The sequence below is a fragment of the Rhinolophus sinicus genome, chromosome 16, assembly GCF_057876585.1.
Source record: "Rhinolophus sinicus isolate RSI-liver-muscle chromosome 16, RSI-T2T, whole genome shotgun sequence".
In the NCBI taxonomy this organism is placed as follows: domain Eukaryota; kingdom Metazoa; phylum Chordata; class Mammalia; order Chiroptera; family Rhinolophidae; genus Rhinolophus; species Rhinolophus sinicus.
In genome coordinates, this window is record NC_142516.1 from 4,521,064 (window position 1) to 4,545,549 (window position 24,486).

Here is a 24,486-nt window from a genome sequence, read left to right on the forward strand (position 1 = left end):
TGGGAGTTGGAGCGCACCCAAGCTGGATGAGGAGGAAATTCGTAAGGGGATGGCCCAACAGGGAGATTCGGGGCATCCGTGTGGAGCACGGAAATCTGAGTGGATGAGGTGGGCGTCTGTGCGAGGGAGGGAGAGGGGTGGTGGCAGAAATGGGAGACTGGTCACATGGGGGCTGACCAAGTAAGTGTAAACTCAGGGACATGGGAGACAGATTTCTCAGTGTTGGAGAGAGGAGCAACAAATATGCAGTGAGAGAAAACTAGAATGAATTCTGTGGACCTGGAGATAGCACTGTGAACTCAGCTTTCTGGACGCACAGCTACAGAAATAATAAAGACATGAGTGTGTGTGTATATGTGGACACCACACACGTTCCCTAAATCTGTCCACTGAGGGTCCAGGAGCAGTAATGCCCAATAGCAAAGCCTTCCTGTTACCCACATACTGGTCTCAGAGAATCATAAGGGCTGCTTCCAGGGCCAAGGCCGGGTAAGGATGAAGGAGCTTATAAAAGCTGGTTTTACCAGAAAGCAAAGAATTGCTCCAAAAAGGATGGAGACATGTAAGGCAGATGAGGATGCCAGCCTGAAGAGGCTGCTGACAGCCAAAGCAAAGACAACTTGAACCTCAATACAATGAGCCACAGATTATAACTCATTGATAGAAATGAAATAAACTCAAAGTCTGATGAGAACAGGACATTCAGTCTCCAAGTGTCTCCCCACAACATTCTCATCAATCACAAATGTGGAAGAGAGAGACTCCAGTGTGAAACTTAGGTAGACACCCCCGTAATCAGGAGCTCCAAGTGAAGGTTGTCAGAGCAGGACAGAGTGGACTCACAGGCACCTACTAGGACGCAACGAGATGAGTCGGTTTCATTCCTGAGACATTCTAGCCAAAAAGAAGACCTTGAACCTAATAATGAGGAAGGACCAGACAAACCCAATTTGAGGTACCTCCCACAAAGTAGCAGAAAGGACAACTAGGGCAGCATGTGATTCTGAACTGGATTCCTTTGTACAAAGGACATTAATAGGACAGCTAGTGAAGGCTGAATGGGACCTGAGGATTAGATGGCAGGACGGAGCAATGCTAGTTTCCGGGGTTTGACTGGATACCCAGAAGGAGTGTCAACTTCGGTTAAGTATTAGTAGACACTCAGGGTTCTCGGTGATGGAGCCTGGTCAGGCCAACAACTTCCTCTTCAGATGGCTCAGAAAACAATATTCTTTGTATGGTACTTCCGACTCTTCTATACTTATGCCTGTCTCAAAATTTTCAAAGAAAAATTTTAAATTAAAAAAAAAAGAGAGGGCCGGCCCGGTGGCTCAGGCGGTTGGAGCTCCATGCTCCTAAGGCCGAAGGCTGCCGGTTCGATTCCCACATGGGCCAGTGGGCTCTCAACCACAAGGCTGTCAGTTCAATTCCTCGAGTCCCACAAAGGATGGTGGGCAGCGCCCCCTGCAACTAAGATTGAACACAGCACCTTGAGCTGAGCTGCCTCCCGGATGGCTCAGTTGGGATGGCTCAGTTGGTTGGAGCGCATCCTCTCAACCACAAGGTTGCCAGTTCGACTCCCGCAAGGGATGGTGGGCGGTGCCCCCTGCAACTAGCAATGGCAACTGGACCTGGAGCTGAGCTGCGCCCTCCACAACTAAGATTGAAAGGACAACTTGACTTGGAAAAAAGGCCTGGAAGTACACACTGTTCCCCAATAAAGTCCTGTTCCCCTTCCCCAATAAAAAAAAAAAAAATAGAGAAACGTCCACCTAGGACTTTTGAGAAACCCAGCCACAGAACTCAGTGAAGTACAAACGCACGGAACAGCCGACTAGATCACATGCTGTGGTCTTTGTCTTTGAACTCTGGACAAATGATTTTGGAGAGAGAAAAGTGGGAGGGGAGAGAGCGCCCTCCGGGGCCCGTGGTACCTGGTAGTCAGGGCCTGACGCCCAGCTGTGAAGCTTCCTGGAAGGTGGCTGAGGTTCTGGGCCCTTCCGGACGACCCGGGTCATGCCCAGTGTTTCGCCCCAATCCTTTCCTTCCTCTTGGGCACGCTTGGCATCAGCACTGTCGGCAGAGCTCATCGACCTCTGTCGCTGTCTTCCAGGGTCCCAGCTGTTCCTAGGACAAACCGCACCGAGCATCAGTTTTCCCAGCCAGCCCAGCATGGTCTGATCTTACCGGTCAGAGGCCCTTAGTCAGTGTCTGTACCAATTTCCTTCATCACACAGACCAACTCACACCCCTTAGGGTGACAGGACATGCCCAGAACACCATAATTCAGCACCAACATTTACCAACTCACTCTTACACACAAAGCTCCAGGCAGGATGTTTCACATCCACCACTTTATCTATTAACAAAAAGAAAGAAAAAAGTCCTTACTCCCCCCACTTTAAAGAATTGGTAACAGACTCCGTGAGGTTGGGGAGTTGTTCTCCCAGGAAAGAGCTGACAGATTTGAACCTGGGACTCTCCGATGAAGGCCCTTCTCCTCACACTATAGCTCCTTCCCTGTGCTTTGCATAAAGGAGGTGCTCAACAATGCTCCTCAAAACAGCAGAAGACGGCCCCCTGAATGATGGCACAGTCAGGAGAGCAAGAGGAGAGAAGCAAAGCCCCCAGCGAAGGGACGGAGGCGACGCCACATGCAGGCTGTGGGAAGGCAGGGAGGAGGCAGCGCTGTGCAGTGCTCACCTGTACATGCCACAGGGTAAACCAAAGCACCGGGCCACAGCACATAAGCATGTGCTGAGCGCCTCCTGTATGCAAAAGTGCCCAGGAAACACAACAGGAGTTCAGAGAAAAGCAGGGCGTCGGGTTTGGCTGACGTGTGTGTCTGCTTGTGTCCACACACACACAGGGACGTGAGTGGAGAGAAGATAAGACAGGCACGATGGATTAGGACATCACAGCTGGGCAACAACTGCTAGTGGTGCTGACTGCACTGAGAGACACGGAGCCCACACGAAGGCTCCTGCTGCAGCAGAAAGACCTGCGTCTTTAGGAGACGACCAGGTGCAGTGTGAAGGGTGAGAGGAAAGGAAGGGAAGCGCTGGCTGACCTCTGAATGGTCCAGAAAAGAACGGAAGCTGTTCCCAGTGGCCCCAGAGACAAGGATCAGAAAGGGATGGAGTCAGGGGAAGGTTCAGGAACCTCAGAGTTGGATATCTTCAACCAGCCAAGAGAGCACCAAAGAAAGAGCAGGTTTAGGGAGGAGGTGCTCTCAATTCGAGGTGGCGCCAGTCACAGCCGGTAGCAAAGCTGGGTCCAAACCCCATGCCTAACTCCTTCAGTTGAATATTCAATTAACATCAACTGAAAGAGACAAGAAACAGTGTCCTAGTGTCCAATAAATCTGTAAAATGCTACGCCTTTGCCTTTGGCTTACATTCTTGATCCCACTTCCTTCTGAGCTTAGTGTTCCAAGAACCGACCCATAGAGAATTCCCAAGTATATTCAAAGCTTTGTGAAAATCAAACAGTATGAAGATAAATTACAGAAGCTGCAATTAGTTAATTGTGAATCATCAGAGAAAGTGGCAGGAGACCATGACCAGCTTCCTCCAGAAGAACAGCACTTACTACATGAGCCTTGACGCCACAGATGAAATAACAAAGAAAAAGACATGCAGACTCAACTAAATAAACATTCTATTGTTGACAATAAAAGGAAATATTAAAGCATTAATAACTAAACAATAGAAAACAATCACATTTTAAAGGAAAGTCTATGTCTAATAGATAATGTACAAAGGAAACAGGCAATTCCACACAAAGGAAAACTTTCATATTTGCTGGTATTCAAAAAAAAAAGCAAATTAAAGCAGCCATAGATGCTATTTTAAAAATACTAGCCAATGCTACTGATATTGTGACAAAAACTAGAAGGACTAAAATACAGTGAAGTTCTTTCCAAAGGGCATTATGAGTAAAATCAGTCCAATGAAATGACCCAAAAGAAGAGAGAAAAGATTAAAGTGGTCAAACGAGTTTAGGAAATCTAGCATACCCTGCTTACCGCTTCTCCCACCTCCCCAAAGACGGCCAACACACTCCAGCATGCATATCCCAGGCTGTGGGCAACTCTGGGGTAAAGGACTTAGTGGAACCCAGGGTGGCTTCTCACACTTGCTTGGCCACAGAAGCCTTTTGGGGCAGGACACCCATAATCGAGCTACAGAACACGTGGTCTACGCAACACACTTGGGAAGAAAACACTGGCACAGTGGCTGCAATCACTGGGACGTGGCCCGCCACTCCTGGACGCAAAGCCTGGCTCCCGTCCTCTCATCTGCAAGATGAAACAGTACCTGCGCTGTGAGGCTGCTGGTAACTAGGAAACACAGTTGGCATGGCGACCAGCACACGGCAGCACCAACAAGTACAATGCATTTATATCCTGCCAACGTCAAGTTCCACTGCAACAGCGCAGCGAATAGGGCTGGGAGCCTCACCACTTTGGCCTGCCGTCCTTCCCGGCTTCTTCCTCCTCTTCATCATCACTGAACTTCAACTTCTCAGAATAGTCCACTTCCTCGTGGAGGCCTGCAACAGGAAGAGCGAGACAAAATGAGAATGCCAACAGTGCTAAGAGTGCCCCTGGGGGCTTCCTCCAGTCAGAAATTATGCCAACCCAGCCGAGGACGGAGGCAAACCACCCAGCTGCCGTCTCCAGAACTGCAGATAAAAGTGAAGGAAAGTTCTGGCTTCTCGTAACAGCAAAGTCTCCTGGTCAGGTGAACCCTCCCACAGATGACAGTTCCTAAATCGGGGTACAACAGCTTTCAAATGTATCAGAAGGTGCAGGAGAGTGAGCAAAAGCAGGCAGAATCCAAACGGGAGTTCACCCACACAGAGACTTTGCCGCTGAGACCCGTGGTGACCGTTTGGACCCAGGGCTCTGCTGCCCAACTCAAGTGGCTCAGGTGGCAGTGTCCAGCTGACGCGTGGGTACACAAAACGCGCAGGCCTGTGCAATGGAGCAGCATTGGCCATAAAAGAGAATGAATACTAACACAGGCTATAACACCACAAACCTTGAAAACATTATGCTAAGTGACAGAGGCCAGACATGAAAGGCCACATGTTACATAATATGATTCAATTTATATGAAATGTCCAGGTGTAAATCCAGAGACAGAAAGACTGCCAGAGGATGTGGGCGGGGTGGGATGGGGGCAGGTGGTAACTGGAAGTGACTGCTAATGGGCAAAGGGTTGGTGGGTGATGGAATGTTCTGGAATTGGACAGTGGTGATGGTTGTGCCAATTTGTGCATATACTAAAAATCATGAGTTGCATCTTTGAAGAAAAAGGCAACAAAAGAAAGTCCAATCCAATGAAAAGGCAGAGTTGGAGTGGATGAAAAAGCAAGTGCAAGTATATGCTATCTGGATTGTCACTTTAAATATGATCCCAAATGCTGAGAGGAAAAGGACGGGAAAAGATACACGATGAAAACAATAAAGTTAGAGCAATGATATAAACCTGGGACAAAACAGACTCCAAGACAAGAAGCATCACTAGAGATGAACAACACTTGAAAACAATATAAAAGGTCAACGTCAGAGACACAAAAATTACAAATGTGCATATGCCTAATAATAGCTTCAAAATAAATGAAACAAAAATGGGAAGAAAGATAAATCCACAATTATAGTGGAGAGTTAAACACCTCATTTTCAGTCACTGATAGAACAAAACTAACAGTGAGTGTATGAGCCACGTGACACAGGCACTTACAGAACATGACACCAAACAACGAGGATACACATTCTTTTCAATGCACGTGGAATACTCATCACAACAGACCATATCTTGGTCATAAAATAAGTCTGAATAAGTCAAAAAGATCTGAAATCATTCAGCGTATGCTCTCTGACTATAATGCAATTCAATTAGAAATCTAGGAAGTCCCAAAAGTTAAAACGAACAGAAGTGAAATAGAAAACAATCAAACAATGGAGAGAATTAAAGCCAAAAGCTGTCTCTTTATAAATATTAATAAAAACTAATAAGCCTTGGCAGAAGTGAACAAGAAACACAGAAAAAATACAAATTACCTAAGTATTAGGAATGAAATAGGTTATATCGCTATAGATAGTAGATCTCAAAGGAAAAGGAATATTATCAACAACTTTACACCAATAAATTAAATGCAAAAGAAATGAACAAATCCCCTCAAAAACTATTAAAAACGGACACAAAACACATAGGAATCTGAGCACCCCCATAACTAATCAAAGAAATACATTTATTATCACAAATGTCTTCACAAAGAAAACTCCAGGACTGAACTGTTTCACTGGCAAATTTTATCAAGCATTAATTAAAAAAACATAATACCAATCTTACAGAAATTCACTCAGAAAGTAGAGAAGAAAACCATTTTTCCAACTCATCTTATGAGCCCAGCATAACCTGGTATCAAAACCCAACAAAGCTATTAAAAGAAAAGTAAATTATAGACCAAAATCTACCATGAACATAAATACCAAAAAGCTTAATAAAATATCAGCAAATTGAATCAAGGCGTACAAAAAAGTAGTTGAGTCTAGGAATGCAAGGTTGGTTTAGCATCAAACACATAAATCAATGCAATCTACCAGATTACCAAAATAAAGGAGAAAAATCACATGATCACAAAGAAAAGTATTAAACAAAGTTCAATACATCCCGTTCATGATTTAAAAAACAAAACATTCAGCAAGCTGGAAATGGAAGGGAACCTTCTCAATCTGATAAGGAACATTTCCAAAAAACCTAAAGCTAACATCATATTTAATGGTGAAACAAACATTAAACGCTTTCTAAGATCAGAAACAAAGACCTTGAATACAACATTGTGCTGAAGTAAGTGCCACAGTGCAGTAAAGCAAGAAAAAGAAATAAAGTGCATATAATCTGAAGAGGAAGACATAAAGTTGTCCTTATGTATAGGCGACTTGATAGAAAACCCCAAGAAATCAACTAAAACTAATGAGTGCATTCAGCACAGTGTCTGTACAAGGTTAATGCACAAAAACCGACTGTTCTTCTACATAATACCAAACACTTGAATCTGAAATTTAAAAAAAAGAAACAATGACGTTTACAATAGCATTCAAAACCATAAAATACTTAAGAATAAACTTAGCAAAAGATGCTCAAGACCTCTACCCTGAAAACTATTTAAAAAAAAACACTGCGGGGAGAAACGAAAGACCTAACGAAGCAATTCGCCAGGTTCTGGGATAGAAGTGCCAAAAGTAAGATGTCATCAATCCAGAAGTAAATTTAACACAATCCTAACCAAAATGCCTGTGGGCTTTTTGTAAACACTGTCAGGCTGATTCTACATTTATATGACAATGAAAAGAACGTAGAATAGTCAAACAGTCTTAAGAAAGAACAAAGCTGGAAAACCTACACTACCTGCATTTAAGAGTTACTGCAAGGCCCAGTGAGGCACCGCCACCGGGATGAGTAAGAGATCAATGGAACAAACAGGTCCAGAAATAGACCCGCTTAGACGGTCGGCTGATTTTTGGCAAAGGTGCCAAATCAGTTCAGTAGGGGAGTCTTACCAACAAACGGTGCTGAACGACTGGATATCCTTACAGAAAGAAACGAACCTCGACCCCTACCTTACACCCTACACAACACTTAATTCAACATGGATCCTAGACCCCAAAATACATCTGAGTTAAAACTATAAAACAAAAGGGAGTATCTTCACCACCAAGGAGAGACAAAGGTTTTTTAGACAGGACACAAAAGTAATAACCATAAAAAAAACCCAAGTTTATAAATTAAAATTCATCAAAATGAAAAACTACTGCTCATCAAAACACAGTGCTAAAAAAACAGGCAAGGGAGACAATGGGGAAAACATTTGTGAAATTTAAGTCGCAAAGAACTTGCGTTTACCACTCAAAAAGAAAAAACATACACCAGTAGCCAAATAGCATATGAAAATGTGTTCATCATCATTAGTCATCAGCAAAATGCAAATTAAAAGCACAATGAGCTACCACGACACACCCACTAGAACAGCTAAAATTAAAAAGACTAACAGGAAAGTGCTGTGAGGGCGCTGGGAACACACAATGGCACAGCCCGCTTGGGAAAGGGTTGGGTGGTTCTTGTAAAGCTAATCACACACTTACTCTTGGACCCAATAATTCCATTCCTAGATATTTACTCAATAATATTTTATGAAAATATTATTCATAACGGGACTTCTGAATGGATAAACAAGTTATGGTATATTGATACAATGAAATACATAGCCCCCAAATTATAAGCAACTATGGATGCACATATTGAGGAAAGGCTGTGTGACTCCATTCACCTGCAGTTCTGTGACAGGTAAGACTCATCAGAAGAGGAGGTGGCCCTGGGCAGAGGCAGGGGAGGAAGGCTGGCAGGGAAGGGACTGGGGTGATGAGGGAAAGGCTGTCCTTCTTGCGGGGCGTGTGTTACACAAGTGTAACGGGGCGTGACACACAAGTGTATCGGGGGCATGATATACAAGTGCAATGGGGGTGTGATACATAAATGTAACGGGGGTGTGTTACACAAGTGTCCCCATTTGTCAAAATTGTACAATTAGGATGTGTGCCTTTCAATGTAACTAAAATTTACTTGAAAACAAACAAAAAGGTTATAAAATAAAGTAATCAGGCTTGGGGGTGGGGAATGGGTGAAGATGAAGAACTAAGACAGCAGAACGGTGGTCCTTGCTGAAGCAGGGAGTTCCTTGCACCATTCTGCTTTGTTTCATCCTTCCATTTAAAACAAGTCTTTTCAAAATGCTAACAGTCAAATCTGCTATCGCTCTAAGATCAAGACCAAAGACCGAAAGAAGACAGGGACGGGTCTGATGCCAACGAGGGTCTGCTCAGGGCTTAGAAGGGCCCCCTGCGCCCGCCCACCCCTTCATTCTGGGCCCACACGACGGGGTTTCCATCCACCCGTGGTGACGGCAGAGACGGGCTTCGGTTCCGCCTCCTAAACCATTGGCTGTGAGCACCAGGAAACACGACCTACCTGCCCAGCCATCGTCGGCATCGGTGTCCAGGTCGTCCAGGCCCTTCAGGTTTTCCGCGTTGATGATGGTGGGCCGCGGGGCCCGTTCCACCAGCTGCCTCAGTGGACGGACTGGGCGAGCCATTCCCAGCCTGTTTTCTTTTCTGATGAGGGAGAGAAGAGTTAGAGATGCTAGACTTATGTCAAGTACACAAATGGCAGCACAACCAAATACTTTTCCAAAAGTAAGTCCTACACTGCAAAAGGTTCCTGTTTGCGCTTAATATTCAAATCATCTCCTTTTAAAAGAAACACGTAAGGAACAAATGCGTCACCAAGAGCTCTGCCTCATCCTGCAGCTTTACGCCCAGGGTGGCAGCCATGAGCACTGGCCACAACCCAGCTCTGCCAGGAATGCAAAGCACAGCCCATCTCTCACCCAGCCCCAGATCCTGCCACCCCACGCTCCCCGGGGTTCTGCCTTGGTGTTTAGGTTCGCTGTGGTCTCCAGAAGACAGAGCACTTTCCTAGGGCAGCCCGTTGTCTGGTCCAGCATCACCACCAGGGGTGATCTCGTGTCGACAATGCAATGGCCTTACCCATCTTGGTCATTCATCTGGAACTGCCTAAAAGGAACACGGGGTTCCAGGCGGAGCTGGGGAAGGGGGAAAGATCCTCGTTCCACTGGACCCTGGTTCTCTGATGACTGTGGCGAACACATCTGAAACATAACATCAATGAACAGGATTTTCTGGTAATGACCCAATTTCTAAGTTCCACTTGCATTAGAATTTGTTTCGGAAAAGGAAAAATGTAAACAAACAAACAAAAACAACAACAACAAAAAGGAAAATCTTGGGGTTTCCCAATTAATCCTGCCACCATCTCCCCCATTTCTTTCTTGCTGTCAGTAAGTAAATCTGGGGACCGGTGTCTTGGGGAATGCCTGCCTCTTCTTTTTCTAAAGAAACAAGGCTGAAATTATAGCCACATCATCAGGGAAAGAAGCCAGAGGCCCTTAAGATTCCAAAAGAGGGAGAGAAAACGCAAAGCTAATGGAAGCCTCCAAAGGAGGGTGTCAGGACAAAGAGTGAAACCAGGAGGGAGAACCCAAGGTGGACTTTCAGCCACGTGGAGCTTCTCTGGGACCGGAGCAATCTGGCTGCATGGGGAAAATGCACAGTCTGAAGACTTACAAAGGCAGGAAGCATGTCATGGTATGTAGGTGGGTGGTATACATTCCCCATGAACTGTGAAGCCCCTTTTCGGACAGGCTGAGCCGGGCGGAGAGAGGGGTCCTTAGAATCGCTGGTACATGCCGAGGAGGGGGCTCCATCTCCCGCACTCGAGTTCCTGCTGCCCAGCTCAGTTGGGGAGGCGCTCAGAGACGTGGCAGAAATTATGTTTCGCCCACCGCCCTCCCTCCAGCTTGTCACATCTGGAAATTGAAAGGGGGCAAAAGGGGAGAGGAAAGAGGAGGGGGGAGGAGGGATTGTATGAGGTTCTGAAGGTCAAGGGACCCCCTCATTCACCAAAAAAAATTAAAGTAAAAACCAAAAATCGTGAGGAGTCGAGTGGGCTGGTCAAGTCTGTCAGGGAAAGTGGGGGGCGGACACTAGCCAAGGGGCATGGATTTGTCGAGGGCAGTCTGGGTGCAGGAGAAGCACAAAACAAGCTCCATCGGGGAGAAGGCAGTGTAACCAAGACGTGGTGGTCACGCATCAGCACACCACACACCCCGCAGAGTTCACGTAACACCCCACCAGGTCAGGCAGCCCTGATGGGACAGCCGTGGGCGATTCCCTCCACAAACACGGACCCAGCCCCTGGAGGACCAGCGCTGTGCTCGGCACGGGCCTTGACATTAAAACTGGTGACTTCTGACACGGTTTCCAACTCTGTTTGGCAGTGAGATCTCGACTAGAGATCTCCCCAGTTCAGAGGACTAATCAGAGCCATTCTTACCACGTGGGGCAGGGCAGGGTCTGGGCCAGCCCACGGGGCCTTCACCCCCACCTGCTCCCGCAGGGCACAGACGGAAACCTATGTTTTGAGATGACATTTTCCACTGGCAACCAGAGCACGATCTGGCGGGATTATAGGCCAAGGAGAAATGAATGATATAAGCCAACAGACTCCTTTTCAGTCAGCTTTTGGCTAGGGCTTGAAACATGGAAGGTCTCCGAGTGTGTGATTCCTAAGAGAAAGAGACCGGGGACGGAGGCCACAGACTTAGGGTCTGCTCCAGCTCTTCACCCCTGCATGTCATCTTGGGTAAGCCCTGTGGTCACCCCACTGGCCATCTGCTTCTTCATCTTCTCAAATGAGGAGATGGAACGGACCCCAGCTTGTCCTAGCTCTAAATTTTTATAGTCCTACAAAGCAGCTCATCTTAGTTAATCCCAGAAAGTTACAATTCTTGGCCTAAGGAATTGGATTATGTATTTGAAGTAGACAAAGTAAGCCAGTGCGGGCCACTTAAACGGCGGCATGTTTGAAGTAAAGCTGCACACTGATCATTTCATTCCTAGGGTATCAGCTCGGACACTGGGATACCTTGGGGATTAATAAAGACAAGCAAACAAAAGTCCCTCAGATTTCAAGACCTGATCAACCTCCCCCCAAAACAAGGGACGTTTCAGCTCTCTGGTTAGAACAGGTAGAAAAACTCATTCCTCAATACTTTAACCTCTAACCACCCAAGGCCTCTAAGAAAAAATATCCAGTAAGCATTGCTACAGAATCCTGCTGGCTCCTTGGACAGACCCCAGAGGGGGCCAGGACTCCAGAGCTGGGCAGGCCACATGACAATCCCCAGGGGCACATGTTAAAAAAGAGAGATTCTGAGTTGGCTGGGGGTGAGGAGGGCTGGAAATCAGACTTTTTAACCAACTCCCCAGGTGATCAGGACAGGACTCAGCCCAGGTGTGGGAGCCACTGGTTTAGAAAACCAGTGAGTCAGGGCCAGGTTAGGTGGCCCTTGGTCCGTCCTCAGCACGACCGCACAAGCACAGCAGAATGACATCTGATGACAGCTGGAAAGGCGGGCAGGCCTCGCCCAACCTAACGACAAGAATGGAGGAGTGATCTCCAGACCAGCCCAACAGATGCAGAGGTCAAGTAGAAGGTCAACAGCCATGCTTTCCAGGAGGGGGCCTGGCCCCAGGACCTGTGGCTCTTTGGGGATCGGCTCACTTCTAAGAGGGCAGGAGAGGGGAAACCACATGTGCCCAGGCAAGGGCTGCATGCACTTACTCTGAGGGCGGAGGCTTGGTCCTGGCCCATACGACAGATCTAAGACGCCCTTTTCTTTGCCAGCCTTGTCCTGCCCTCCAGCTGCTTTCAGCGTCGGAAATTCCTCGGGAGAGAAGGATAATAGTCGGCTTGAGCCCCTTAAACCTGCCGAGAAAACCGGAAGGACTTATGGAGCACGTGAGAGCAGCATCATCAGGTCCCGGCTTCAGCAGGCCCGCACACGAAAGCCACGCTGCCCGGAAGTGGGCCCATCTGAAGGCCGCAGTGCTGCGCTGGCATCTGTGCCAGCAGAGTGGCACCAGGCCTCTCCAAGGGTCCCCAGAGCAGACTGCAGCAGTCGCCCGCCAGCTAAGGGACAGGAGCTGGTTACAAGGGCAGGAGGTAAGATGTCATGGTGACTCCAGCCCAGATGCTCCCCAGCTCCTGGTCGGAGGAGTAAGGTCCCTCTGGGAGCCTGGGAGGCAAACAAGAGCAGTTTTTGGTAGAATTGGCACAAGGAAGTCAACTGCTTTCCGGTGGAGGTGATGACACCCGAAGGTGCCCCAAAGCCACCCCGAGCCTCCCCACAGGCCTGGGCCCTAGATTACACGCATCAGTGCCTTCTCATTTGTCTGTCCTTCCCAGTTTCTCATTTTCTACAAAATTCCTCAAGCCCTGTAAGGCCAAACATTTTACTCTTGTAATCCCGGGGACAATTTCTTCTTTCACTCATTCCCCGACACTATTATAAACTCCTTTAGAGAAGGCGGCTTTTCTTAATTTTGCTCCTCTCCCTCACAGCACTTGGCAGTGGGAACCTGCAATCACCTTCTGGATGAACAGATAATAATAAAGGGTGCAATTTAGGGTCCAGAGTGGGATGTGGTCCTTTCCTGTGGCACACGCGGCACATGTCCAACACCGTATGCACTTAGTAACAGGACTATCACACAGCACAGCGTCCAACTACCACTTGCCTCTCTCCCCAGACAGTCACGCCAGTTGCCCCTCGGGTTACTCCAGGCACTGATTCATGGACCTGTTAGCTAAGGCAAACCGCACCAGAAAGACGGCGTGGGGTTAGTGAGATGTGGCAGTCATTCGCCACCCCACCTAGTAAAGGGAGCCAGGGTCAAAAAAACCCACCAGGGTGATATCATGATTCACCAATGATTAACCTGGGAGACAGTCCCCAAGGAGCCTCACTGCTCTGTGAAGGGGATTCTGATTCACACACTCACTTCATTATGTTAAGAACAGGCAAGAATGAAATATGAAAGTTATGCTTTAAAAATATGGTAGATTATTTGAAGTTTAAAAAAAAAAAAAGGCCAGCAAATGCCCAGTACTTTTTTCTGCCGTAACAGTCATGAAGGTATTACTATAAGCATGCAATAAACTTACGCTCCACAGAAAAGGGTAGAACCCAAATCTCACACCAGAGTAGTATCATTCCCAAGTTTCCAATGCTCAGTAACGTTCTCCCACTAACCCTTTGTACCATCTGTTGTCTGCCATGAGAAACCATGGCAGTAAAATCAGGGGCTTCTTCTAAGGCCCCAGATCGAGCCATTGGTGGTGTTGGGAGCACCAGAGCCCATGCGCCCCGAGCCTCTGGCCTGTGCCTGAACCCCACAATCAGGCCTCCTGGGTCCTTGCAGGTGAAGCAGATCAATCGACCAGCTTCTACATGGAGAGAGTCCATCAACTCAGGAAGAGTTCTTGTGAAAATGTTTGTGGGCAACACACCTCCAAATCCTGCTGGCGTCAGGGACTTGTGACCCCAGTACACGAGGGGGCCCAGAAGCCTGATTCCCACCTCAGCCCCGCCTGAGCCCAGCACCTGCCTGCTCTCTCCTCTGGGGCTACTGGGTGCTGCCATCTCCCAGACGAGCTACCACATGTTTACAGAGTATTGTACTGTTTTAGAATTTCTAAATCGTTTTACCTTTGTAGGTAACACAATCACAAGGTCAAAAAACAAAAAGCCATAGAAAGGTAGAAACTGAACGCTTCCTCCCATCCTGCTGTCCCAGCTGCCCGTGTCAGACGTCCTCAAAAAGCAGGTACTTTCCCGCTTCTTTCCTTCCTTCTTTCCAATCTCCCTCCCTTCCTTCCTCATGTTTCCTTCCAGAGATTATTTTAAAAATGCATATACATTTTTCAGAAGCATATTTTCTTCTCACCCCCGTTTCTGTATGAATGGTAACATATTCTACATATTATTCTGCACTTTTTTTTCATTTAAGAATATACCCTAGAGATCTTGCCATATCAACAGAAAACTGCCTTTTTTCCGTATAGCCAAATAGTATTTCATTAAAATACCAAAATTTGATGGGCATTTCAAGTGACTGCAATCTTTTGCTATTACAATGTTGTAATGAATAATCTTGTGTATGTCATTTCACACACGGGCTATGTATTTTATAGGGTGATTTCCCCAAAGTGGAACTGCTGGGTCAAAGGGGATATGTGTTAATATTTTGATAGGCAGCGGCAAATGGCTCTGCAATTTACACTATTTTTTAGTCTTTGTAGTTTTTTTTTTTTTAAATAAAAATTAACACATTTGATTTACTTAAAACTCTAACCTTACAGAAAGACACGCTACAGAAAGCCAAAGAACCACTGTCAACAGTCTAGTGAATGCTCTTTGGAAAGCCTCCGTTAAGACCTGGTTTTAGGGGGCTCGCCGCAGCCCCTTCTCCCCCCTCAGCTTACCTTGCTCCCTCCACCTCCCCCTGCAGACTGGAGAACCCGTAATGAATGAGGCCCGAGCTTCCTCTGCCCCATGTGATGTCGGGAGCACTGAGGTTGTGCCCACAGCTGCTCTGGCACATTGACAAACGTGTCGTCCCCACTGGAGGCGGAGGAGACAGCCTTCAACCACACCGTGTTTCTAGCCCAGAAGGGGCACGTCCTCTAGGCATGGGGACGGAGGAGGTCAGGGGAAGGCGGGACAACGCATGTAGCTATTTTTCTAATAGAAGCTACAAAAGAAAAGTCTGGTGAAGACTTGGCTGGCATGGGTACACAGAAGGCAGAGGGACCCCAGGACAGGCAGCAGGCAGCTGTAATCGTGCATTAACCGCTCACACTCTGCCTCCAGCTGGGAGGCGTCGCCTAGTTTATGTGCAGTGTGCTAGAAATATTTGAGCTCACACTGAAAAATGAGAAGAGCTCACACAGAAAACTCTGGATGTTGGGCTTCTCTCATAAAGGCCTGCTGACCCAGGGCCTGCACTCTGGAAGGGCCCGGTCACTGGACAAGAGCCTGGTAACGCTCCACTCAGGCCCCACCGCTCCCTCACCCAAACCGCGGGGGCCTGCCTTGGAAGCCACTGCATTTGTTTGTTCACTGAAAACTCCGAACACCTTTCCCTCCGCTGGTCTCCCCCACCATCCCCTAATGACTGCAGCAGCAGCTCAGCAGACCACAGACTCCCAAGCGCTGCCCGGGTCAGGCACAGCACCAGTGGTACCAAATGCCACACAGCCCTGAGTGCCCTGCAGCCACTGCCCACAGCAGGCAGCTCAGTCCCCAGCGCTGGCTGATTTATTCGCCCAGGCGCAAAGCTAAGGCCACCCCCTGCCACACCTCCTGCGAGAGGTGGACGCGTGTCGGCAACGCGGGTGAGCAGGCATCGGTTCCAGCAGCAGCATCGCTGAATTAGCCGCCCAGTGTCCTCTGAGCACCTCGGGAGGCATGTCTTAGCAGTAATACTCAGCGAACTCAAAGAGCTGACAGGCTTTGCAGAGTCTGTGCATCCAGCTCCGGGCAAAGGCAAGGGCTCCCCAGAGCAGTAACTCTCAGGTAAGAGAGTCCATCAGCGACTCCACAAAGTTTTAGACCAACGACAACCTAGTCCCAACCGAACAGTCCAGAAAAGGTACACATCCCTCCTGCCACCCACCCCAAGGCCACACACTCACTTACCACCTTCGTGTCCTACTGGCTTTCCATTCAGCTGTGCCCATGACTTTGGTCCACCTGGCACTGAATTTGTATTCTGCAAAAAGAGAATTGGAAGAGTCAGCCCATCGGTCTGCCAGCCACTCACTGGGCTGTCAGGACAAGGTGCCCACGGGCCGCGCCTCGGCTTCAATCACCACCCGACAGGTCCGGGCAGTGTCCAGCCACGGGGACTTTCCACGCAGCACCCCACTCGGCACCGCCGTCCGGCTGTCGGGAGCTGCCCGGCCCACATTACAGATGAGGAGCAGGATGGAGGGGAAGTGACCGGCCCAGTCACACAGCCAGTCATACGGCAAAGCCAGGACGCAAACCCACATCCGCCTGCTTCATGCTGCGATCAGAACACTGTCAGGATGCCTGTCCTGCCCACACAGAGCCACTTGTCTTGCTACAGAGACAAAGAACAAACTCCAATTCCAGCATGTCTCCCAAAAACTGCGTGCCACTGCTAAGAGAGGACCATGAACACGGGAGAGCCGCCGTGCCTGACCTTCCACCGGATGGGCTGCCACACGCCTTCCACGATTGCTATCCTTCTACAAGGTACAGCTCCCCAAGTGACAGGCCTTCCTCCCCTCTGGATGCGCCTGGCTCCAACTCAGTCCTGCCAGCTAACCTCTGCTTAAAGCTGAGGGCGTTATGTTAGGCACATCCGGCCTAAGCAAACCGGCCCACGCCTCGGGAAGGTTCCAGTCATATCCCGGCGGAGGCTTAGAAAGGAGTAACCTGACTTGGACACCCAACTAGAGGCAGGACTGGGGCTTGTCCCCACCCTGCCTGTGTCCAAAGCCCCTTCTGGTCCCCATCTACTGAGCACATCTGCCTTTCTCAACAACATTCAACTTAACAGCTTTCCCCTTCCAACTGTGAAGGTAAAGATACAAAAACAAAGCTGCAGCAGCGAAGTTCCATCACTCACTGGATTAATCACTCACTGGATTAGATACCAGGGTACATAATTACCCTTTCCCACGCACCCCTCCTTTCCCGTCCTCCCCCTGCCACCACCACTGCAACCACACTCAAGGCAGACGGCTGTCCCTCATCTTCAATGCAGAGCTGACCAGGTCTAACAATCCATTTGCTCATCAGGAGTTGCCCTGAATGCTTGACGTGTGGCCTGGAATGGCCCCAGGTCTCCCCCACAAGACCACGTAAGGGGGCAGTGCAGCTGGGATGGTCCCTCAAGAAGGGGTGCACCTCCAGACCCAGCAGGAATCAGAGCGGCACCGGGGCCAACCCACAGCCTCCCGCTGGGTGTCTGCAGCCACAGGGATGAGGCCCTGCCCTCACCCACCACAAGCACTAAACTGGAAGAGAATGCAGCCAGGGCCTGGGCGGGGGATGGGGAGGGGGCAGGGGTGGGGTGGGGGGGGTTACTAATTTTGCTGGCAAACTTTGTCCCAACAGTAGAACAGAACTGCTGTAAAATGTGAGGCGAGGTTTTAGAAGCTGGAAAATACTGGGAGTCTCTTCTTACGACCTCTACATATGACAGAAAACCAGGCAAGAGCTGAGAGAAGCTGAGCACTGGCGGATGGTGTGTGCCAGCCCAGGACAGCGCTCCTTGACGGCTCCCTGAACAAGTTCAGTAGATGCCAGGCCCCAATCCAGACTCTCCCGTGGCCCATGGATTTCCAACAAGCTCCAAAGGTGAGTTAGCTGTACAGCCAGGGCCTAAGAACCAGGGCTTCACAATCTCACTGAGTTTCAAATGCTGAGAAACAAACAAACCCAACTCTCCATACTCTGGTCAACAGGACCCAGTGGATTTAGGCCAATGAATATGGAGTCTCACGTGAGTATGATTTTTTTCTTTAATTTCAAAAGCACAGTTCAGTGTTGGGTGGGAAAGGGTGTCCTTCCGGCAAAGCTATAAATTTCACCCCCACAGATCGGGGATGATGTCTCAGAACTCCCATTACCCAGGAAGCAAAACAAAACTAAAATATGGTAGTTCAAGTTGTTTTCGAGAGAGCTGGTGGATGCTAGGTATCTGTGCCCAGATTTCTTTTGATCTTCTAAGATTCAGAATTCTCATCTAGGTTTCTAGCTACCAGCGAAGTATGACCTGTAACCCACAGACAGACTTGGAAGGACTGAGTATCTGATGAGCTCTCACTTAGTTCAATCATGCCTTTCTGTTTAGAAAAACACTTTAAATGCACCAACAAATGACAGATGATAGCTGGCTGCTTCCCAAAATGTGTTCTGAGACACCACCTATCCCTACGGGCATCGTTACAGGTCTCCTGGGACCAATCAGTTTGGGGACTGCTGTCCTTTCTGTCCTCTTCTCAGAAAGTCAGAGCAGACACGGCCTATTAAAGACGATGAGAAGGACAACAGCAATGGAGATTGCTTAATTTTGTTTCTCAAACTCACCTGACCACTGTGGCCTAACTCTGTCTGCTTATGGCGCCGGTTTCCATGGGGACACGTGGGGGAGCCCTGACCTAGCCTGCAGCTCGCCTGAGCACCTCACCTCCGTGTAAGTCAACAGGAATCACACGAGGTGTCTGTGCCACTCTCTCTCTCTCTGGGGTCTTTCTCTGGAAGCTGCAGATTAAATTACCTCATCAGTAACCATGACAATTTCCTGTGCTCATTTCCCAAAGTCACTCATCAAGTTTGACTCAGGTATAAGCAAGTGACGCAAAGCCACCCTTCTCGGTGACAGCTCCTACCAGATCCCATCAACAGGGCGCTTAGGGGCTCCGACGCCTGGGCAACCATCAGGAGGGTGTCCCCAGCACCTACCTCCTGACTGATTGACTGTGTCGGTTTCTGTAAACTGGAGACAGATTTCTGCAAACCCGGCTGCGGCAGCGACTCCGGCGGCTGACAGGCCGTCACACTGGAACTAGACAAGGACAACACACAGTGAGGGTTAGATACGAGGTCCCTCTGCATTTCCAAGATCCGCAGCTGCTCAGCCACTCACTGGGAGCAAGACCTCCCCTGGCCAATAGATACGGTACCTTCCCCAGCAGACGCTTATCCTGACAAGACTGAGAACGGAGCCACGTTTGAGGCCTACTCACTGCCACCGTACAGCGCAGAATAGTCCTCTGCTTTCTTGTCGAGCCTCCTGTCTGCAAAAACTGAACGCTCATTGGAAACAATGACAAGATGGCAGATTTGCCAATGGGGAAACTGAGTCACTGTAGGGCACGGGCTCCGAGCCCTTCCTCTGGACCATGAGCTCACAGCTACTCAGGGGGCTGCCTGCTTTGAAACATGAGATTTTTTTTTAACTTTCCCTTGGCTTGTAAAAGAAATATATGCTTATAGTAAAAATAAATGTATAAACACATATAACACAGAATTCGTCACAATCTCATCCTGTGGAGAGAAACTAAGCAGATTTTTCTCTACACAATATAGTATTTTCTAACACAAGTGTGATAACGCCATACATGCAATTCTGTAGCTCGTTTTTTCCTTACTGTCTCTAACATCTTTTCATGACAATACATAGGGATCTACCTTCTTTTAATGATACAGTACCATCAGATGGGCCATAACTTAACCAATCTCCAACTTTTTTTATATTACAGATAAAACTCCAATGAGCATTTTCCTATAAATATCTTTGCACACTTTTGTATAAATTATTCAGTAGTGTAAACTCTTAGAAACAGAAATTGCTGGATCAAAAGACGTTTTGAAGTTTAAAACACGGCCCAACTGCCCTTCCAAAAAGGTGCGTCAGTCGGTTCACACGCACAGGTCATCTCCTGAGAGTTACTCAGGAGGTCCCGAAGGACGATTCCCGCTGACTCGGGAGCCTTCTGTCACTCCTGCTAGTCAACCTTCCGCCTGATGAGATTCAGGAGGGCAGCCGTCACTTGCCAAAATCCACCCACTGCCGGTGGTTCACTTGTAAGCAAAAGCCAAACCCTACATGTAACTCTCCACACCTTTACTTAAGCTGAGTAACTCACCACCATCCGTGAGTATTACAAAATGAAGGCTACTGAACCCCTTCTCACATCACCTTTTGCCCAAACAGGAGCTTCCAAGGAGTGTCACTGCTGTGTTCTCCAACCCTAAGCAATTGTGCCGCCCGCCCGCCCACCCCCCCCCACCTCCCCCAAACCCTAAGCGAGGGTGTGGCCCAGGGGCAGCAGAGAACCAGGGCCTGGGGGCTCTGCCTTCTCCAACACTCACTCTTGACCTCTGCCCTGGCAGACGTGCCCGACTGGCCGCCTGAAAGCTGCCTCACACTCTGTGTCCCAGTGCTGGGTGAGAATGGAGAAGGGGAGAGACGCTTTGTCCCCCTCTAGAACTTCCGACAGCACAGGGATTTCAATGCTTCCACTGAAATGTGTAATATCTATTTCATTACAGAGTTTGTAGTGCCCACCATTTGACGAGAAGCATGACAATTAAGTGCTGACAGCTGCCACGCACGTCCTCTGTGCCAGGGTCTGTGCTAAGCATCTGGCTTGTGTTATCTCATCGACTCTTGTAACCACCCCTGGAGCTATGTATTATCTTACTTCACAGGACACTGAAGCTCAGAAGGCAAATGATTCTCTAGGTTCCATAAGCTAATAAATCACCTGGCTGGAAATCACACAAGTCTGTCCAACCAAGAGTCACACTACACCATCCACCAGTAAGATCCCTAAAGCAAACTGTCAGGAAAAGTGTGTAAATAGTTTTTAAGACCCCATTTCCATTGCTACTGCCTTGTGATCACCTGACTGAGTTATTTGCTCACTCTCTACGCGTTGTCTGAAGGAACCACAGGGAAGTTTTACAAATGCTCCGTGGCCACTTCCGGTAAGATTTAAGGACAGTGGAGGCAGCTGCATCTGGATCACAGCCTCAGCGGCCAGACCATGACATGCAGGGCCAGGGGCCTGAGGCCGGTGGTCAGTTTTCCTTCCTGAACAGGCAAACCCAGCAGCGGGACTCTGCCTACCAGCCTCAGCAGGCCCCGGCCGCCTCAGTCTTCCCTGCACAAATCCCAAATCCTTGCTGCTGGACGCGCTTTTCACCGGCGGGAACCCGGTCGGAGGAGCCTCGTGGTGGAAGGACACGGATGAAGGCTCAGATGTCTGAGGGGTGGCCCAGCCTGTGGGCCCCGGGCAGAGCTGGAAGCAGCCCGGCCTCGTGCTCTCAGCCCCACCAAGCTGCAGCAGCCCCTACACTTTCTATTTCTCTAATGATGGCTTTTGTGCCAGACACTGGGCCTCCGAAGGCTTCCCACAGTGCTGTGCTACAGGGGGAGCCTTGGGGGAGGCCGCTGGTGAGCCTGGATGACGAGGATGCTAGGCTGTCCTACTCCATAACTGGGTCTGCGTGGGGAACCTGGAGGCTGCTGGCCCCACAGCTGGAATGACTGCCTCCCGACTTGGAGCCCAGCGCACAGGGACCACCAGAATAGAGTGGCTCCTAAGGGACTACATCAGCTCCTCTGTGGTAGAGAGTCCGTCCCTAGGAAGGCACAGGGGACACTGGTCACTGCGGATCAGGTAGCCCGTAAAACACTGCTGCACTGGCTCCAGGAGCCAGGAAAACTGAAGAAAGGGAGTGAGAAACAACAGGGCAGCAGGAGTCAGGAGAAAGATGGTCCCTTAGGAATCTCCCCATTCTCCAGCTCTGCTGCTAGGAGACCCTCGCTGCCCTCAGCAGATGGGAAGGGAGCTGGAGCGATGTGAGAAGCCCGGCCCAGGACCCACCGCTGTGAGAAGCCCGGCCCAGGACCCACCGATATGAGAAGCCCGGCCCAGGACCCACCGCTGTGAGAAGCCCGGCCCTGGACCCACCCCCTGCCCTCTGCTCGCACCTCTTTGGGTCTTGCTGATCCTGCTTGTTTGCCCATCCCGTCCCGTCCTTGGGTACTATAACGATGTTGGGGTCGTTTCCTTTATTTTCAGACTTCAGGCTTGGCAGGTTCGCAGGCGGTGGCATACGCCGGGCTGTGGCAACTTTCCCGAGACTCTGTAAGCCATGTCTAGGAATGACTGCAGGAAGAGGGGTGGAAACAGTGCACAGGAAAGTTATGGAAGGAAGAGGCCAGAACTGTTCCGCTGCTTTTTCAAACTCAAAGTGACGACGACAAAAGCAACAGAACACAAACAAGGGGTGGGCTGCGTGGAAACAAACGAGCGGTGTGTGCTGGTCACTTTACAAGCCCCTCACCGAGGCCTTCAGAGACACAGGGCCTGCTGGGATCTCTGCAGAGGTTCCCATTTCATTAGCAGGCAGGAGAAGGCTCAGGGCGTTTATGACACGGGTGAGGAGCCAGGCCCAGAAACCTGCGCCCCACACGGTAACCACTTCTCTGCAAGTTGAGACTGCTCTGGCCTCGTTACAGCATGACTGAAAGGCCAGCCTCGGCCTAGACCCAAGCCAAGTCTGAGCAGGGCTCCAACATTCACAAAATCCTCTCAGGGTGTGGATAGTATCAGCAGGCACTTTTCCCACCAAGTTCCAGAATACTGGAACCGTGAAATATAAACTGGGTAACTCTCATGCAAATTAAGCTCTATTCTAACCATCAGGCTAAAAATATCCATGGCTTCAATAAGATCAGATAGAGGGGGAAACAGCCCCACTACAGCAGAATCAAGGTATTCTAGGTCTGAAATCAGACCTCAGGTCGCAGCAAAGGGGGCTTCTGCTTCCCAGCACCACGTGTGGGTGACCACTAGGTGCCCAGACAGACTTGCACGGACCCCATCTGTCTGACCAGATGGGGAACTCGGGGTGTTCATGGTGCGTGATGTGGAGTTTCCCACTAGAGGGACAGTGGCAGCGCTGGCCTCACACCCGGGTCTTACCTGAGGATCTGATCGCGTCTACTGATTTTCCTTTATACTTATCAAACAGGCTGAGAGTCGAATACTTGCTTTTCCCATCCTTGCCCTTGGTTATTTGCCCCAAACGATCGGACATTGCGATGAAATGTCATCTAGTAAGGAAATTTTTCTCGGCACCGCTCCTGATCTGCCTTTGAAATGAAAAAAAATAAGAGAGAGAGAGAAAAAGAGTGTCAATCCACGATAACCTGTGATCCTGTGAATTAAATCTTTTGGGGATCACGGATCTCCCTGAAGAGCTGAAGAAAGCTTTGGACTCCGTCCCTGGAAAAACGCCCCTGCCACGCACAGGCAGTTTTGCTCCCATTTAAAGAGCATTGTGTAGACCTGCTGAGCCCCACCCCAGGTTGAGAACTCTCGCTCTGTCTGAAATGGCTGCAGTCTACCGCTCCTCAGCGGCACTGCAATGTGAGCTCTCGCACACTGAGCCCTCTCTCCAAGTCAACGACCTCTCTTCAAGATGGAAAAATAAACGCTCATCATTTGTAGCACCTCCATGGAACACAAAAACAAGGCAGGCAGAAGGGGGGGGGGGGCACACAGCCCCTTCTGGAAGGTTGTGCATTGCAAGGACAAGCAAAACCAAATCAAAGGAAGCCCCAGTCAGTCATCACCCAGGAACAGGAGGGCGTGTGTGCTCTTCAACGTGAAGACCAAGCTTTCAGAGAGAAACATGTGCTCAGGACACAGGAGCACTGCTCTCTGAGGTGCAGCACGGAAAACAGAGCAAGTGCTCCCCAGGGACAGCCCGCAGGGGGCGGTACCGGCCACACCAGCCATTTCCACTTAGAGAGAATCTCAGAAAGACCACAAGAAAGAGGCTTCCCACTGCCACTCATTTTCTACAGGCATCTACATGTCTGTGGGCACTTTCCTCAGCAGTTCATTCACTTGCTCACTCACGCATTCATTCAGATGCTCAGTGAGCGCCCGCCAAGTGAGTGCGTGCTACGTGCCAGCACCAAGGGCTGAGAGCGTCAGTGCCTTTCACTCTACCCCCAGCCCTGGCTATAGGTTCCTAACTTGATCACAAAATAAACACTTGCATAAGTGACCACTATTTCCCACTGGAATTAATAGATGGAAAAGAAAGCTAACGCATCAGGTCGGGCTTGCTGATGTACGTCTTTAATGACAAATGGAGGTAACTGCAAAAACCCACTGACTAATAAAAGGCAGTAGCTGCAGCAGTAAGGTTTGACATCTCAGCCTGTTCTGAAGCCAGAAGGAACACATCCGCTGTGCTGGGGAAGCATTTTGCACCCCAAAGATGATTTTAAGGTAAAACTGTAATTTATGACCCAAGCTTATAAATACAAAGCACAGGGAACAAAGATCAGTTACAAACCGGGGCCCCAAAAAGTGAGACGGGAAACAGACTTGATACCCCTCCACGCAGACGTGCGTGGAGCCATCCAAC

General features: G+C 49.2%; 1 protein-coding gene across 11 annotated transcripts in view; it reads right to left on the reverse strand.

Annotated features, from left to right (window-relative positions):
* Positions 1–24,486, reverse strand: part of PRRC2B (proline rich coiled-coil 2B) — an 85,420-nt gene that overhangs the window by 34,812 nt on the left and 26,122 nt on the right. For 8 of the 11 annotated variants that reach the window (XM_088792818.1, XM_088792823.1, XM_088792820.1 and 5 more), the window contains exons 2-11: positions 23,028–23,197; positions 22,031–22,208; positions 18,991–19,093; positions 16,192–16,264; positions 12,273–12,416; positions 10,214–10,455; positions 9,617–9,738; positions 9,039–9,181; positions 4,464–4,554; positions 1,935–2,127 (exon numbers count right to left, since the gene is read on the reverse strand). In XM_088792818.1, coding sequence (XP_088648944.1) covers positions 1,935–2,127; positions 4,464–4,554; positions 9,039–9,181; positions 9,617–9,738; positions 10,214–10,455; positions 12,273–12,416; positions 16,192–16,264; positions 18,991–19,093; positions 22,031–22,208; positions 23,028–23,142 — 1,404 coding nt within the window. In that variant the 5' untranslated portion in view covers positions 23,143–23,197. Of the gene's footprint in view, positions 1–1,934; positions 2,128–4,463; positions 4,555–9,038; positions 9,182–9,616; positions 9,739–10,213; positions 10,456–12,272; positions 12,417–16,191; positions 16,265–18,990; positions 19,094–22,030; positions 22,209–23,027; positions 23,198–24,486 lie in introns of those variants that run through there. The other 3 variants (XM_088792824.1, XM_088792819.1, XM_088792827.1) reach the window with 3 other exon arrangements.